This window comes from Alexandromys fortis, unplaced genomic scaffold (genome assembly GCF_014885135.2).
Source record: "Alexandromys fortis isolate MF-2015 unplaced genomic scaffold, M_Fortis_MF-2015_v1.1 scaffold_19, whole genome shotgun sequence".
Classification (NCBI taxonomy): Eukaryota; Metazoa; Chordata; class Mammalia; order Rodentia; family Cricetidae; genus Alexandromys; species Alexandromys fortis.
In genome coordinates this window covers 15,888,730-15,907,326 of record NW_026067890.1, presented here as the reverse complement: position 1 = coordinate 15,907,326, position 18,597 = coordinate 15,888,730, and the positions used below count along the sequence as shown (strand labels likewise).

Here is an 18,597-nt window from a genome sequence, read left to right as displayed (position 1 = left end):
TCCACCTGCCTCTGCCTCCCAAGTATTGGGATTAAAGGCCACCATAGTCCAGCTGCAAACGGCAGTCTTGATGAGAACAGAGTAAAGGCCCTGTGTCAGAAGAGTATAGGAAGGTCTTGGGAAGTCCATCAGCATTCCACTGTGCCATAGACGCTGTGCAGGCGGCCTCTGTGATCCTCCGTTAGGATACATATGTCAGTGCAGAGTTCAACGGCAATTCCTATCACTAGTTCTTTTATTGCTTAGATTTTGTAATTTAAACTGATTGGCTGAGATGTTTCCAAATCATGCTACCGCAAAATGAAAAGCACAGGTGTTTCAACCCTGTGTCCTCAGACAGCAAGAATAAGAGTCTGTGACTCACAGCTGCCGTGCCAGATCCACTAGATACCGCGATAAAGGAGGCGGAGAAAGTTACTCAAGAAACCTTGGTGTCTGGGTGAGGCTCAAGTTTATAAATAGATACAGAAGTTTGCAGGTCTGAGAGTGCCGAGAGAACTGTTTGGATTCCAACCACAAAGTGGGCTTTAAAATCCACACCGTATCTGGATAGAAAAGTTGTTTTAAACTTTCTAGAGATGAGCTTTGGTCCTTGTTTATATTGAAATTGAAAATATTCCATGACAACATACTATGAAAATAGTAAACAAGGATGAGTAAAATAAAAGATGGTACAAAATTTAAGGGCATAATATTATACCTTTTAATATTAGGTTGAATTAGATTCCATCTCTTTCTATTGCTAGGTCTTAGGTAAGTTATGAAACCTCATTGAAGTTCAGCTTCTTATTTGGAAATTGAAAGCAGTTGTATTTACCTCGTATGAGTTTCATGAGGATTGAATAAAATCAAGTATAGAATATACCCACTGCTTATTCTTAATACTTAATACATAATGTGACTAAATTACTATATTACCCTAGTCATTTTAAACGTACACACCTATTTATAAAGTTTGGTTTCTTTTATATAACAATTGAGTATAATGCAAATTCTTTTTGGTAGTTTTAGTCATGCTTTACAAAAAAATTAAGATTCGGATTATGTAGTTTCTTTATGCCTCTTGGTATCTATACATCTTCATAATTCAAATACATAAGGATATATTTGACTTTAAGAAGGGAGGTTTAGCCTATGTGTCACTTCTATGTTTGGCAGAGTCAATGATAATTTCTGAAGCTGGTTTCCTAGAGACTGAATATGCTCACTTCTGTGATCCCAGCCCTAGTATTGCACTTTCATATGGCACGGTGAATGAGAACTGACTCTTCTCTTGTGCCTTTGCAGGCTTATATAAGTTATTTGAATGAACTGTTGGTTCTTTGTGTTTGCAAGTAATGGTTTCCTTGCCTATAAAGCAAGTATTGTCTTTGATTTTTAACCTTCTAGTTTGATCATATGTAATTATCAGGCTACCACATGCTCTTTCCTTTTTTCTTAAATCTCTATTATTACCTCGTTTGTAATGAGCATACATATTTGGAACTTCATCTCGTAAGGAGATGCATAGGCTCAGATGCCAGGGAGTCTCTATCCAAGCCCACCACAGTGCAAAACAGTCATCCAATAAACTATAGTTAAATAGAGATGAGCTAAAAAGAATAATCACATTTATTTCTGTTTGAACCACAATCTTATACAAAGCCTAGGATAAGTAGCTTTCTTGAATAGCACAGCTTTACCTTAAATATTCATACTGACAGAGGAAATTCAGAATGATACAGACTCTACACCACGGGCATGGAGTTCTAAAAGAAAAGAAGAGTTTAATCAGCAGAAACATAAAAGTAGAAGAACCCAGTGCACTGGCATCAATGAGGGGCAACTGAGCCACAGTTCTGCCAGGGACATCGACCCTGTTGGGCAAGTTGCCTTTAACAACAATGACTAAAGAAATTTCAAACAGAATTCTTGTTTCTGTTTTTGTTTTTGTTTTCTCCTTTGCAAGAGAGCAGCTTTAGGGGAATATCACTGCAAAAAAAAAACAATTTATCTTGGTCGTAGAATTTTTAAAAAGAAGATGGTGGTTTTGTTTTCTAGGATTCTGGCACCTTTGTGTCAGGCAGTTAGAGTGCAATTACCTTCCCTGCTCTCGGTCCACTCCTTTCTCCGCCCCCAATCATCCTTCCAGCACACACACATTAGACTGAGCAGTTGTCCTTCACCACTGCAGAAATGCAGCCAAGGCTTACGTTACCGTGGAAACAGAATCACTTTTGGCCGGGAGACACCTCGCTTCATCAGCACTATTATGAGGCAGAATGGGTTGGGAGGGAAATCAAATATTCTGCCCACCCGTGTTATAGCTGGCCTCTGGGTGAATAAACGACTTTCAATTAGAGTACTTAAATATCTTTTAACTTCAATAATTATTATTAGAGCCCCAACAGAATTTTACTCGGGAATTATAAAAAAGATGAAGAAGCTTTCACTGTCAAGGGGAGACCTAGAAATTCCAGGACACTGGCAAGTGATGGTTTACTTGCATATATAGCAAGTATTGTCTGATTTTTAACTTTCTGATTTGATCGTATGTATTTGTCAGGCTATCCCTTGCTCTTTCCCATTTCCTTATATCTCTATTATTACCTCATTTGTAGTTAACATTCATATTTGTAACTCCATTTCATATGGAGATGTGTAGACTCAGATGCCAGGGAGCCTCTATCCATGCCCCCTCAGATCCTGCTTCTAGGGCTTAGGTCTGTCCCAAAATTCCTATTTGCTCCCTGGTTGTATTACTTGAGGTCTCTCTTTGTTTTAAAACCAACCTTAAATTCACTTGCTTTCCTGTCTTATTTTCTGTTGTTAATAGTTTCCTTTTGCATGTACTACTGTTTTCAAGGGCAGATCTTCAAGACTTACACTGGGAGAAAGATCTACCCAGCTAAATTCCAGAAACAGCAACAGCAAGAACCCCTCAGCCCTTCATCTGAAAAGATGCTCAATTCATAGTATTAATTCCAAGCCACACAAATCTCTCTCTCTCTCTCTCTCTCTCTCTCTCTCTCTCTCTCTCTCTCTCTCTCTCTCTTTCTCTTTCTCTCTCCATACACACACGCATATGCTTCACACACACACACACACACACAGAGCTTCATGTTACTTAAAAATCTAGCTATAAGCAGAGGAAAAAAACATATAATGAAGAGGAAACAAAAGCCTTATCGACTAGATATAAGTTATAAATAAGTGGGACACTTCAGAAGTATCGCAAATAATATGAGGGAACATCGTCACAAAAAAATTAGAACAAAATCATTCCCCAAATCACCATATAAGCCCTGGTATCTGATTCTGACTTAGTGGTCTTCCCGCCTCAGCCAGTGTTCAGCAGAGCACTGGAGTGTGAGGACTAAAACTCATATCTACCCTGTTAGCCTGACTTTGTCACCTCCTAGCAGGACTTGAGACAATCATTTACCTGCCTCCAATTCAGATTTATTCATTCCTAACGCATATAGACAAATAACATCTTATCTTTTCATGCATGTAGAGAAGGAAGCATTCATATTACATGTTTTGGCAGTCATATAAAGCCTGTTTCATGTGGCAGGACTTTCTGCTTACTATATATACATAGCAGGCCCATGTCACTGTTAATAAAGCCAGCTACCGCAGTCAGTTCAGCTTCCGAATTATTTCCCATCTCAACTTTACAATGCTTTTTGATAATAGATCTCGTCACGTGTTTCCTGTGCATTGCCCTCAACATCTAATGCTGGGCTGGAAGTGAAAGCTTATGCTCAGTTTGAGTTGCTGGGGGAAAGTAATTAAATCAGATTAGCATCTGGTATCTACTAGGCCCACTAGTTATATTTCTAATGTTATCACATTATCAAAGAGGATTCATTAAATGTCTGGATACAATTGGTGCAAGCTGTTTCATGGTACTCCCCTAACCTTCCTTATATAGAGAGAAATGTTCTATTAGTTTAAATTCATCTTTAAAATTTATTTCTATTATGTGTTTGCTGGTGCCAGTTCCTGGAAGGTCAGAAGAAGGCATTGGACACCCTGACCTGGGGTTTGAGGTGGTTGACAGCCATCTGATGTAGGTGTTGAGAACCAAACCCAGGTCTTCAGGAAGAGCAGCAAGCACTCTCAACTCTTGAATCTTTTCCCCACCCACTCTTTTACTTTGATTATTGTTGTATCTTGTTTTTTGTTTTTGTTTTTTCTCTAAATCCTACTGCTTACCTTCCCAAAAACCTTAGGAAATATTGCTAGTAGACTAAATAGCAATAAAACCGCATACCTTATATCTTGTTTTGTCTCCTATAATTTTAATAAGTCAACAATATCTTTTTCCCATTTGGAACATCTATTTTGTGTGCACTCTACTTTGAGTTTTGTACATACTACCTCTCTTAATTGTAATGATATCTCTATGAAATTGAATCTGTTGTAGCTAGTAATTTATACACAAGGCAACAGAGTCATGGAATTAAAACCCTTTTCTTAAATCTCAAAGCCAGTCAGTAGGATAACTTGATTTAAACACGGGCATATCTCTCTAATCTAGTCTGCTCTCACTGTGATCCTGTGCACCAACCTGTCAAGCTCTTTATTTGTTTTATAAAAGGAAGAAAGGAGAGGGAGGAAGGCATGGAAGGAAGGAGGAGAAAGGGCAAGGAAGAAAAGGAAAGGAGAACTATCCGCTCAGTGTCTCACATCCCTTCCAAACAATCTGGGGATCCGGTGGGATAGACCTAACTTTCCAATAGTCAGCACTGAGAACTAGCCAATGAAATGTCACTTTGGGCTGATGAGATCATTTTGTCTTTGCTTTGTGTCTGCTCAGGAGAGGTATTCTTGCAGATCAAAGGACCACTGGAGGATGTTTATAAAATCTACTGCTACCATCACGATGAGGCCCACAGTGTACTGGAGTCCTACGAAAAGGAAGAAGAGCTGAAGCAACATTTGAACCACTGTATCCAGTCCTTAAAGTAAGGCCTTTTCAAATGGAGATTCCTATCTACTCTGGTTGCTTAGCAGGGGCCATTTACAGTGGACAGATACGGAAGGTCACCTACAGCCAGCATTTCACAGGGCTTGCTGTGACAGCTGCTTTATAAAAAGTCAACGTGCTACAAGCCCGGAATGACTTTTGCTGCTCCCCAAGAAGATGACCAAAATCAACAAGTCAGACAAAGATTCAAGGCCTTTGTAGATATGGGGGAAATGCAACATTGTCGAACAGTAATAATAAAATAAATAAGAAATGGAAGGTAGGCTCTATTTATGCATTCTCAAAGGCCAATGGGCAGTGAGTTGATTACATTATTCCTGAATAGTCCTTCTTGTTGCCCCCGTTCACTGTGGGGAGAGTGTGAGGATGATTAAGGCCAGGTGAAAGTTAGCTTCAGGACAATTAAACATTCTGCCTTCCTCACTCATAACACGTGAGGGGGCGGTAGTGCTGCTACGGAAGTTAATAAGAGTTTTTCTTTAAAGCTCTTTCTATTCTCCAAACAATTAGTAAGCACAGATTTTATCTTATCTTTGTAAGTAGGGGCTGTGAGGCTGCGTTTGCTCTGACCTTTTAGATGAAACTGGAGTCATATTTAAAGCTAAGCTCACTCCCCTTTTCCTCATCCTGTCAAGTTCTCCTATGGACCCTTCATTCTTGAGGGTGGTCTACTGCTGAACGAGCGGCACCCAGTCAGGGGTTAGCCAGCTTGAGGGAGTGGAAGTGTGAAGCCAAGTGACTGTCTGAACCTCCAACACACCTTCATGTGTTCTATTGGGTGAGGGCAAGGGGGGAGTCCTCCTTTTACAGGATAAGTTTGTGCAGCTTTGGGGTGCAGTGGGGAGACTAAATGAAGTCACACTGGAGGACGACACTCCAGGCTCCAGTTGGAACTGAAATGAGTTTAATTTGGTTTCCATGGCTTCAAATTAAAAAAAAAAAAAAAAAAAAAAAAAAAAAAAAAACTGATTAAATTCAGCTCTATTGCCCCCTACTGGCCAAAAATTGCAGGCCTTTCACATTTTTCCATAACTTGAGAGGGGAAAAAAAGTGAACCATTCTGGAAGGCTTGTGCTGCCGTGTGTATACACCTTGGTGCTGACCAAGCAAAAATAAAACTTGATACTCCACAAGGAGACTGACCTGCTCAGATGACCCACGTGTGGGGGGTAAGCAGTTCTGCTTGCTGCTTGGTGTTTGCTATTTCAGTGTAGGCCAACGCCAGCAGGTCAGCGGGAAGAAAAATTAAAGTGTAAAATAATTGTATTTGCTTAACTAAGTTCATAGATGAAGAACACGCTCTCTGCATGGACAGATGTTTTATCCTCATGTCAGATGGTGACGTCCTGCATACAAGACACCTTCTCACAATCCCTGCGGCTCTTCAGTCCCTTTCCTTCAGGGTCTAGAAATAATGTTAATCACATGACACATGAAGAAATGGCTCCTCCTATTGCCCTGCACATCTAATTCCAGGGCCCAAAGGACCTGGAAATGGAGCTAGCCAGTTTGGGCCCCTGGTCCTCCTGACTGCTTCTCTAAGCTCCTTGGGTGAGGATAAACATTAGTGTGCCCTGCAATAAATTTTGATTCCTAAGAGAACAGAGCCCACTACAGTAGTCTCTGTGCAGCCCAGCTCAATACCATTTCCTTTCAAAGCAGCTAAAGAGTAGGGGTAATTGTGGAATCTCAAATTTACTTTCAGACCTAAATGACTTCTTTTGTTTTTTTAAGCTTCAAAAATACTGTCCCATGTTGTGCCCAATTCTGTGTATTCAGACTATTCTGACTTTTAGAAATAATCTCGCCCACCGAAAGGCACAAAATCCAAATGAAACAATATTGGCAGAACTATTTCTTTAGGGGGAGGAAATCAAAATAAAGCAGCTTAAGCGGCAGCTATTTTCCCCGAAGTTGCCATTCCATGAAAATAAAGTTAATGATGAATGGCGCGGGTCTGCCTGGAGGCTGAGTACAGTGGCGCTACTGACATCACTGTACCAGCGACCTCAGCCGAGCCAAGCTTTAAATTCTGAGAAACAGGTTTTCAAACAGGTTTATAGGCCAGAGAGAGTCCTGAACACCCTCGGGGCTTGGTTTCCCTTGCCAAGTAATCAGTCAAAGCTATTACTGTCGCCCTGCCTTTTCCTACTGGCTAAATAAAGGAGCGGCCGCCGTTCCTGATGAACGTTAGCTCTGGCCTCCATTTTCAGCAGTGCAAGGGACACTGGAATGAGTTGGTTTGAAGCAAAATATCCACACGAGAGGTGGCTCCATGCCTTGGAAGCTAAAGTGGATTTTAAAACGACTTAGGTTACATTTTAGCCAAAATTAAGATATGTTTATTGAGGGCCTCATAAATATTTATTGAGAGTACTAGATAATGTTGAAAATACTTTTCATATATAAGCATGGTTCTTGCCCTCCAGGAACAAAAACTCTAGTCGTAGATAAAACTGTCTGGAAAGCTTGCCAGCAATACAAAGTTCATTTAACACACCAGAAGGTATCTCTGTAGGTTTAATTCGAGACTAACCTCCAACAGGAAGGCAGAGATAGTACCTCATCCTGTATGATAATTCAAGCTTAGGGACCTTGGTTATTCTTTGAAGCCCACTGTCATTCAAAAGAGAAAATTATATTTGCATCCAGACAATTCGTTTTGAAGTGTTAGGATAGTATTTCCTAGTGGGTCAGTTCTCCAGTGCCTGATATACCAGGAATGTGTGTTAAAAAGTGAGGGACTTTTAGCAGAGGGTGGGGAAGGATGGTTCCTTGTTTACCAACGCTGGCTGCTCTTACAGAGGTCCTGCTGGTGTTGCCTAGCCTTTATGTGGTGACTCCCAACCATCTGTAACTCCAGTGCCAAGGACTCTGATGCCCTCTTCTGACTTCTTTGGGCACCTGACATTCATAGTCACGTGCTACACATACATACAGGAGGCAAAATGCTCATATACATAGAACAAGTATTTTTTCAAAACTGAAATTTTCCAGAAATGCAGTGTGCACCCGTACCTGCAGCCTAGAAACTGGACATTTACAAAGCTCTCTTTACTCAGCCAGGAATGTTTAGCTGAGTGGGGCAAGTGACCTCTAGGATTGCCTGCAATATTGCCTGACTACATCTGTGTTTATGGAGGAGCTCGTTGCTTAGCCTCTGGAGTTATTTATGAGTTCTGAACTATGTGGAGAAGTAAGGGGTAGACAGGCATTCAGCAAGCATAGGTCTAGTTAGAACAGCCTGTCTGCGGCCTCCTCTCTCAGTTTTTCCGGTTAGAAATATTACTAGTGTCTCTTACAGGTCAGTGGCCTCAAAAGATTGGTTTATTTTGTAATAAAATAAAAACAAAAGGGCTTTTCTGAGTTTTTCGTTTGTTTGCTTGCTTGCTTTGGTGACTGGAGTCGCACTCCAAGCCCCATGCCTCATGTCTTAACGTTATTAATTAACCTGTATTTATCCTTTTGCTAACAAAGGTCCCATCCTCAGGAGAAAGAGCATTTGCCTTTCACTCATCCAGGCAGCCTGGTCACGTGACTCTGTGGCTTTCTCACTTGGAGAAGCAGCAAAAGGCTCATGCCCTGCACTGTCTAAGGGGCTGTTTCCTAGCACCTTGTGTTTTTTTTATTCTAAACAGAGTCCCGGGTAAAAATCAAAACCACCTCTGGAAATTCCTTCAGGTCCTTGCAGTATGACATTGTTTGGAAACAGACTATAATATTTAAGGAATAGCCACATAAAACCTTTCATTTGTGAGTCACATTATAATGAGCCCAGCAGGAGAGGGAGCTAATTATTTTATCCCATAAAAGGCTAAATGAACACTGCTTAACTTCTTCCCAGATCGTCCTCAGCTAGAATCACCTTCTGGAAAGTTTCAAAATCTATTGTGGGAAAGGAATGTTTCTTCTTTAGCGGTGAGAAAATCAAGGGACGTTATAATGCAGCCCCCACCCCCACTTACAGAGTATGGCTTCCTCTATAAGAAAAAAGTCAGGTTCCTTTATAAGAGAGTGGTTATCATGTTAAACACATGCTTAGTTTTATTATAATTTTAGGTTTTGTTGTTGAAGTAAATAAAATAGAAAGAAAAAAGAGCTCTATTTCTTTTCCAGGGCTTCAAAACAAAATGGTTTCCTTCAATCTCGTTTAGGAAGTAATGTTCCAATGGAAAATTATGGTTTTATTTTTTATATATATTTTACTAATGTTATAATATATGATCTTCAAAAAACACACACACCAAATCCTAGAACAAATGAGATTCTCCACTAGAGAAATAAATAAATGATTGGAAGAATGTGAGCATAAAAGAAATGGATAGAATCCCGGGACCTCAGAGAGACAATTTCTTTCACTACAGAACTTTTAAATGTCAATCCATAATTTCCTAGACTTATAACAGGTATCGATTTTAAAGGCAGTGTAATTTTGTCTTTGATTCCCATTTGGAGGTTTTGGACTTAGCAAAATCCAGCTATTCCAAGAAGTCTAGGGATCCATTTACACATACAGGTCTGGGGACTGAGAAGGTAGTTGCTTTACATACAAGTACCTGACTTGCACATGTATGGAAAACCAGAACATTTTTGACTTATTCAATCCAGCTTAGCATTATCTTTTATCATTGAATTTTTCTCTCAATCACTGAACATAAAAAAGTCAGGCATGGCATATCTTTAATCCAGAGCTCAGGAGCCAGAGGAAGGAGACTCTATGAGTTCAAGCCCAAGGTGGACTAAATAGCAAGTTCCAGGATCACCAGGAATACATTGTCTCAAACAAACTAACAAAAACATAGCCATGTGATTTTTATATTATAAATATTCATTGAATTAAAAAAGATTGAAAAGCAAAGAGAGGCAATGAGTCATATAATAAAAACTATTGTGTTATTTTATAATTGATATAAGTCACATTTAGGAGGAAACTTCCATCTCTTTTGTGTCTTAAATTTGTGTTGACTAATTTTCATTGTTTTTCATGACTAGTTAGTTTGATACATGCTTCGAGCCCCTAACCCTTACCAGTCCCTTTTTAGATTGGTGTCATAGAAATAAACAAATCGTGTAACCTACCCTTGCTTGAGTTGGAGAGACCAGCCACACACGAAAGAAGTGTGGTATATAGTACGGAACATTAGCAACTCTTAGGAAGAGAAGGAAAAGCAGGGACTAGGGAGAGGCAGGATGCTGCGAAGCAGGGTGATATTTGCAAAGGGTGATGGGGAAGGCTTTTCAAGGAAGGGACATCTGAGCAAAGGCCTGAAAGGGAGGAAGGAGTGAGATATATAGGGATCTAGAGGGAGAGCACTCTGCACAGAAGAAATGGTAGGCTCAAATTCCTGGAGGCTGCTGCATGCCTGCCTGACTTTACTAGGAGCCAGAAGTCTGCGGTTGCCATAGCACCCTGGGAGAAATGAGCACTAGGAAATTGGGCAGGGAGATGTAAAAGGAGACACAGACCATGCGCTTTTCCATGGAAGCACTTGTTCTACAGAAGCAAACAGCAGCCACCAAAGCTAGCAAGGCCTGCATGAAGGCTGTCTGAGAATTCTTGTTGACCTGTCAATACTATGCGTAAACCAACCGCAGTGGGGGATACTTTAATCCCAGCTCTAGCGTGGCTGATGCAGGAAGATTGTCAGTTTGAGGTCAACCGTGTCTGTGTAGGTTTAAGGTTAGCTGAGGATACCAGGTGAGATCCTTTCTAAAAAATTATCTTCCTGCAACTACATAGAGAGATTATAGAATATTTAATAACATTATTATATGAGTTAGTTTAAGCATTACTTTGATTGCATTCGATGTATTTCTTCCAAAATGTAAACTTAAATGAATTTCAGTATATTTTTAAATTGTTAAAATATATTAACGAAATCACTAGTTTGAACTTTTATGTGGTATTAAGAACAGTAGCTATATTAAAGTGTCATTTTAGAACACATTTCTAATTAGAGACACTTGATTCCATGGGGCAATCATGAAACTCACATACCACTTTATTTGAAAATTGAAAATATTTGAAATGTTGTATATTATCCCATGTGTGTGAATTAGTATTAATTTACTTTTTCTCATTCTTTCACAGGAATATATATATGCAAGAGTAAGTACTTCATTTTTAAAGATTTTTAATTTTTAGTTTAATTCGTTCTTTGAGAATTTCATACAATACATGCTGATCATATTCACCCCCTCCCCCAGATCCTCCCAATTCCACTTCCCCCTCCACTCAACTTCCTGTCTTCTTTTTCTACCCACCAAGTGCAATTTGTGCTGCCCCTGTCCTCCTGGGTGTGTGGCTTTCCAGAGGCAACATTTTTAAAAGAATACCGACGCTTCCTCTCCAGTACCTATCACTTGTCAATCTCTCCTTGGCTAAGGGTGGGACTTCCTGTCTAGTCTGTCGAGCTTGCACAGGGCTTGTGCACGCAGTCGCAGTTACCACGAGCTTCATACATAGAGCTGCCCTGCTAGGTTTGTACCGCTTAACATTCATTTTATTTTCTAAATTTATTTATTTTAATGATGAAAGTAAAATATACCTAAAAGTGAAGCTTTTGGAAAACTGTTTGTTCTTCCCTGCCTTGGATGGATTTGTTCTTCCCTGTCGTGTGTTGTTCCTCACACTTGAAGTTGGCTTTGCGCCTGGCCTTGTGTGTCAGAGCTGGGCCTCTAAAACATCCCATTGACAATAGTTTTATCCATGGGGATGTCCACAGAGGGCCCTGTGGTGACCGTACTTATAATCTTTCACAATGGACTTGATCTTTGACCTCTTGGCGATTTTCTTCTTGCTTGTGGCAGCTGTCACTTTTTGGGGATAATGGTCAATTCCAGCCACCAAGAAATGGCTGTGAGGATGGTCTGAGTTGCCATATCAATATTCTTCATGATGATGGCTTTGTGCCCAGAGTAGGTCTAGCCAAGAGCGGCGCCACTTTCTCGGGTTTCGTGAATTTACCCCTTTTGGCAGCCAGCAAACGGTACCCCAGCTCTTACATTTTTTTATCCCTACTTCCTTAGTTGCTAAGAAGCTGTTAATGGTAAATTTTCCTGAATAATTAAGTATGGTCTTTCCATAGTTACTGCTTCTTTATTCATCTACATGAGTTATAATTCATTTTCCTCCTTTATTCTTCTAAAACTTAATAGTTGTGCATTTATTTTGAGGTCTATATTTTATAGCAAATGCTATTTGTTATGTAATAAAGACATTGGTCTTTATTATTGGACTTAAAAGTTCCATAAAGAGATTAAATTTTTAAAGGACCATTTTATGGATACTATAAAATAAATATAAAATTTAGTATACTTATGGCCATAAAATAGAAGAAATTCAAAAAATTATAGCTGGTCATCAATTGTATTTTTCCCTCTATTCTCCCTCTGATTAGAACATACAGGCATATTTCATATGGAATATTTTTCCTGTTTTCTACCATAGATTTTACATTGTCTAAATATTACTTTTCCTCCATTTTATTGAAAAAGCCTTGCAGCAAAACTAGATAGCACTAAAGCAAAGCTAACTGTGTTTCCTTGACCTGGTAAAGCCCCGGTAATAGTGTGTGATGAGATTAATGTAGCTGGGTCTGGCTCTAAACACTTGCCAAAAAAATTGTGATTCAAGAGGAAGCCGAAACAGTGCTATATGTTAGTCATGGCGTCCAGTTTCTGTACAATACTGTGGAGCACTGTTACACACTGGGTTCCTTACTATGGGCAGCAGGTGACAAGTGGCTGGCACGGGACTCTTCTGCCTTCACCATTATCAAAAGGCAATCTCCCTGGGAGGGATTAGACGCGGCAGCGAACTTTGTGACGTCGAGTGCCTGGCGTGCTGTTATCTTACAACACATCCTCTAACGTGTCTCCCAAGGTGGAGTCTGTCTGGTGCAGATACCAGGACACTATTGATCGTTGCCTGGGCAACTGAAAATAACTATATCTGAAGACAAGAGTACCTGGGAAATCTCTCCTTGTGTCAGTCATTTCTCAGATTTGCATTTATGATGGTTTTCTAAAAAACAATAATCATTTCTAATCATCACTTGAATCGTAAAATAGAGGCGCTAGAAGATTGGTGCTAAAGACTGATAGAAAAAAGAAGTAGTGATAACACCTGAACTCAATCACGGACCTGATTGGCGTGTGACTATCTAGATACAGGAGGAAGAAGGGCAGCTCACAGAAGCAGCTGCGCCGGTTAACACGTCTGTGCTTTTCGCTCTTTGTTTTTTGAGGGTTTTTTGTTGTTGTTCTGGTTTTAAAAACTTGCATATATACATATACACAGAGATGACTCAAAATAAATGATCTACCAGCTTTTTTTTTTAAGTATTTGACTACTTACTTTGGAAGGTATTTTCAGTAGCTTTTGAATGATTGAATTAATGTTTGGTGGTAATCAAAGAATAAACTCACTAGAAATTGTGACTATAGTCACTTAGATGTCGTTCCTGACTTCTTGCTTGTCCCATTGGATTGTCTCCATAGGAGTATAAACTATCATTAAGGCATAATCCCTGCTTTGAGACATTAAAAAAATGCTGCCAGCTTCTGGCATCCCATCAATCAAAATGCTTTTAGTTGGGTTTTCAATATAATTGATCATTTCTCATCTGCTCCATTCAGTTCTCCTGGAACCCGACAATGTCTCCTTCCTCCCATTCCTGAGCTCTCTTTCTGTCTCTTGATCCTTCTCTCTCTTTGCCTTTATCTTTCTATTTCTTTATTACAAACATGTAGCGTTCGCTCTAGTTTTCCTTTAATAAATGTTTCCGTTGGTTTCGTTTTTTTATCTGTCAGGTCAGTGTAATGCTTTTCAAGATATAAGTAAACTCTGCCCGTAGTCATTTATTTGTTTATCCATTTTGAAATTTGGGGAGAGGGGATTTTCAATAGAAAATAAAAGACCATGACAGAAAGCCTGAAAACTCGGTGATTTTTCAGCCTAAATATGTGCACTGATAAAATGTGATCAGGGTGAGAGATGCAGTGGTGACAGAGAAATTGGTCACAAACTGGGAAATTGGGAAATGAAATGATTACAGACAGTTCTAGGGGAGATGAACACAAAACAGGGAGATAGATGGAATAAAGATTGGTGTGTGTGTGAGTGCACATGTTGTGTATGGGTGTATGTGCATGTACACATGACAATTGGTTTCTCATTTGTCAAATGAAGAATTGAACTAGATGGTTTCTAAGATGCCACTAGACCATTTTTTAACATTTTTACTTCTCTTTTTTCAAATTATGTTAAAGTATGGGTATAAAAAACCCATCTGTTGGGATTTAAACAATGTCATCACTTTCTGTCTATAATTTACCATTTCCTGGATTGATTTTTAGAAGCCACTGCTGGTCAGTGACAGTAGTTTGGATGGCGACTTGACAGAACTTGGGGCTTCTTTCTCCTACACAAGCCAGGCCAGTGGGAAGGCTCACACTCTGTCTCAGAAGCACATATGGAAGTGCCACGCGTGTGTTCTGATTGATACAAAGAGCTGTTGGTGACATCTCACCTGTGAGAAAGGGAAAAGGGCTGAGGAAGCCATCACGTGTGTGGCAATTAGGGAAGTTTGGGTCATTTCCTTTGTTACAAATTTCTTCTGGAGTCTGTGGCAGGACCCCTGCGTGAGCAGCTTTTCAGCTTGTTAGAAAAGAGGACAGTGTTGAGTTTTGACAGTGTTCTTCCAGTTACATATTTGAATGTGAATTTATATAATGAATTTATATTGCTCACTAGTAATAACAAAAACACCATGGGGGAATTCCATTTTACTTGGTTGTCATGGGAAGACACGTTCTGAAACTGGGATTAAAGCCTTGTGTATATACTGACCTGAAAGTAAAGCTAAACTTGGGTGCTGTTTGGTATAAACCTGTATGTTTTCTTTTAGGTTTTTGTTTAGTTAGTGGGGTCTTTCAGCCTTGCTTCTTTTTGCCTTTTTTTTTTTTCAGCTCTTGTTTCCATTTGGAAAATTTTATATAGTTCAAGGGAGCAAAACTGTTTTAGGAGCAATTATTTTTCTTTAAATCAGAAAATGAGAAACAAAGTTAGTAAATGAATGTAAAATGGGTATCATGATGTCTGTCGTAGAGGCAAACCAAACTTGCTGGACATGGGCTCTTTGATGATCAAACCTATTCAGCGCGTGATGAAATACCCCCTGTTACTTTGTGAACTTCGGAACTCAACACCTCCCTCCCACCCTGACTACAGAGCCCTGGAGGAAGCCTTCGCTGCTGTCAAGGACATTAACGTTAACATCAATGAGCTGAAAAGAAGGAAAGACCTAGGTAGGTAAATGCATGACAGACTGATTGGTCCCCAGGATTGGAGGGTTCCATCTGTGTGTGACAGTCACAGTGTCCCAGTTACGCAGCAGTCATAGTGAACATGATGGTTTGAAATCTACAGTCAGAGGACACGAGGAACATACAAGTTTACCTGAATAGCTAGGAGAAAAAAAGACCATAAAATATATACAAAACTCGTCATTAAAAAAAAACAAATCCAACGGGTGAGTTCAAGTGTTCACTCGCCGCTGACCACTGTTTTCTCGGTGGTACAATATGGACAGACCATCCTCCTGCCGCTCAATGTCTGTAGAGTAAGGAGGGAATAAAGCCTGGGATCTGCAGCTCTGGGAGGCTAGCCCAGAAATGGGCTGGTCAGGGTACAGGTCCATGTGAAGGGTTCTATCTGGGACTTTAGACTCATTTGATCCTGAAACACAGGAATGAAGATTGGGGGTCACAGGGGCACAGAGTTATTTGTTTCTATGATTAACAAATGATTCTTAACTGTTTTAAGCTAAGATATTGCAATTAATACCTAATGTCAAGTGTAGGTTATAATATAGGAGTGCTAATTCTATAGACCCTATGTCCCAGGAATAACAGGCCTTCATCTTCTCATGGTATTAGTGTTACAAAGAGCTCTTATCTAAGTTTGTGTTTCTAATATGACTTGAACTCAACGCTTAAATAATGGCAGGAATTTAAAAATAAATAGTGCAATGAGTTCATTTTCTTTGATTGGTTTTGTTTTCCAATAAGTAAAAAGCAAAATATTTGTTTTGGCAAATTAAAACAGTAAAGAACAGAATACCAAAGCAATCGAGTAAAAGATAACACAAGAAAAATGAAAAGACTGCACACATAGGATGGCTGCCTAGAATGTATTATTGTTATAATTATTTTAGTAATAAGAATATTCTAGTAAAAAGTCAATAAAAAGAACAATTCCCAGGAAGCTTTGCTAGTAACTGGGGGGATGAAAATTAAAATCACAATGATGTGATATGCTCAATTCGCGAGCCAGAAAACGGGCGTCACTAGCCAGTACTAGTCAAAACACTACTATACGTGATCTTGGACAAAAAGTAGGAAACTGATCAAAAATTGTTTTAATGATCCAGTAATAAATAATAAACTATGTAATGCTCTGTGATATGATGAGAAGATTAAAAAGCAATGACATAAAATGCTGTATCAACTGGTTTAATAACAAAAATGTTTTGAAAGATGTTTTATTTTAAGAAGCATGATTTCATGTAGCTCAGGCTAGATTCAAACTCATTACATAGATGAGGCTGGCCTGAAATAATCCTCCTTACTCCACATTCCAAATGTCTGGATTGCAGGCGTGTGCCGCTATACTTGGCTCAGTCTTGAGTTTTCTATGTTCGGTACAGTACCATTCCTGACAAGCTTGAAACAGTAAATACTTCATCTTGTCTAACTCAACATGCACCATTGTCTGCACCCTCATCAACAGTGCCTATGACTGAACTACGCCCTTCCCAACAGTGACTGTATCAAACATTTGGAATAAAACCTGGGCTAACAGTTATTTCAAAGAGAGGTAAAACTCAGAGTGATTCTCACCTGGCCCCAAATCACAGAGTGCTTGAAAAGCAAACCTAGGATTTGAGGCTTATGTGTGATAGGTTCAGCTGTCTTTTCATTGGTTTGGACCTGATTCCCTTTTCCAGAGACTCCCTGATAATACCCACCATCACAGAGTGGATGCTTTCTTTTCTTCTAGTACAAGGAATTTTCTTTTCTTCCCTCTCTTGTACAGAGGGTAAAATTCAACCTCTTCCCTCATCCAGGCATTTCTTTAATATGAGAAGTAAATTAACCCGACCTTGAGTAGGTTTGAGTAGCCATGTCCTTGAATAGCTGACTTTCTGAAAATCACTGGGTGAGGTACTTTGGACAGACTAGACAATGGGGTAATAGGATAATGGGGTAATGGGGTAATGGCCCCTGCAGAAAAGGGTTAAGTCCTGTCCTCAATATAAATATTGGCCTGAAAAACTCTAGGGGAGTGTGGAATCTGGCTGCACACACTCGGATGTATCCCTGCGTTCTTCCCTTTCAGTTCTGAAATATAAGAAGAATGACGAGGACGAATCACTCAAAGACAAACTATCTAAACTGAATATTCATTCAATCAGCAAGAAGTCAAAAAGAGTCACAAATCATCTCAAGATCCTGACCAGAGGAGAGTCACAGGTAATTTTTCTTCTTGGACCACCTACGTTTCCTCAGGGATCATTAACACTGCCACTCGTGGGGGCCTTGGCTTTGCTCTTTTTGTGACTATGTCTAGAACACAGAATCAAGGTAGTGCCCCAAGCTCTTCCTTTGGGGGAGGGGGTCTGGTGGTTTCAGCACTACCTCAGTTTCCACGGGGAAGGCAGAGAGAGATGAGAACGCAGGACAGGCTATGACAAAGCCACAGGAGACCTGATGTCAGAGGCTCACAATCTCTCTCTCTCTCTTCAAGGCCACCTCTTCCCCCATCTCTGTTTTATTTCTGCTTTAAAGTTTTTCTGTGCCTCTGGGATTCTCTTTATTTCATCTAAAAACAAAGTGGTGTTTTTTATATGCACAATTCATTGTGATGGTTTTGGTGTTCTTGCCCCGCCCCCTTCTCTTCCTGGACACGCCCTAGATGCACATTATAATACTGGAAGACTGGTCCTTAGTGATCCTTACTCAGCTGTTTAACATGGCTTGCACATAAATCCCTGCAGGCAGAAACTGCTCTTTCATTTCCGAGCTACTCAGACCCAAATAATCACGCAAAAACTGCATTAATTACAACACTGTTTGGTCAATGACTCAGGCATATTTGTAGCTAGCTTTTACATCTTGATTAGCCCATTTCTATTCATCTGTGTGTTGCCACGAGGCTGGGGCTTAATGGAAAGGTCTGGTGGGGCGTCTTTCTCTGTCAGCGGCTACGTGGCATCTCCTTAACCCCGCCTACTCTCTCTATATATATCTCTGTTCAGATTTTCCTCCTATCTTTACTTTGCTAAGCCATTGGCCAACACAGTTTTATTCATCAAACAACAACAACACATAAACAGAAGGGCATCCCACATCAAAGCCCAGCCTCTTATAAATAGCTGGATTTTCAAAGACTTCTAAATTTTAATCTGCTTAAGGAAAATTGCATGAGCTAATTTCAAAAGACAGGTCCTAGAGTTCCACCTATCTCAATGGTGCAAACTAGAACCCTATATTTATATAGACAACCCAGGAGTTTTGGGGTTAATGAATCTGAAGTAAGTGATCAGTAGTACATATAT

At 39.8% G+C, this 18,597-nt stretch overlaps 1 protein-coding gene and 1 pseudogene across 2 annotated transcripts in view; one reads left to right on the top strand and one right to left on the bottom strand.

The window, feature by feature from the left end:
* Arhgef38 (Rho guanine nucleotide exchange factor 38) overlaps positions 1-18,597 on the top strand; it is a 95,206-nt gene that overhangs the window by 52,039 nt on the left and 24,570 nt on the right. For both annotated transcript variants that reach the window (XM_050165672.1, XM_050164895.1), the window contains exons 4-7: positions 4,805-4,952; positions 11,067-11,084; positions 15,087-15,286; positions 17,379-17,512. In XM_050165672.1, coding sequence (XP_050021629.1) covers positions 4,805-4,952; positions 11,067-11,084; positions 15,087-15,286; positions 17,379-17,512 — 500 coding nt within the window. The remainder of the gene's footprint in view (positions 1-4,804; positions 4,953-11,066; positions 11,085-15,086; positions 15,287-17,378; positions 17,513-18,597) is intronic.
* On the bottom strand, positions 11,524-12,840 carry LOC126502621 (60S ribosomal protein L27-like; annotated as a pseudogene).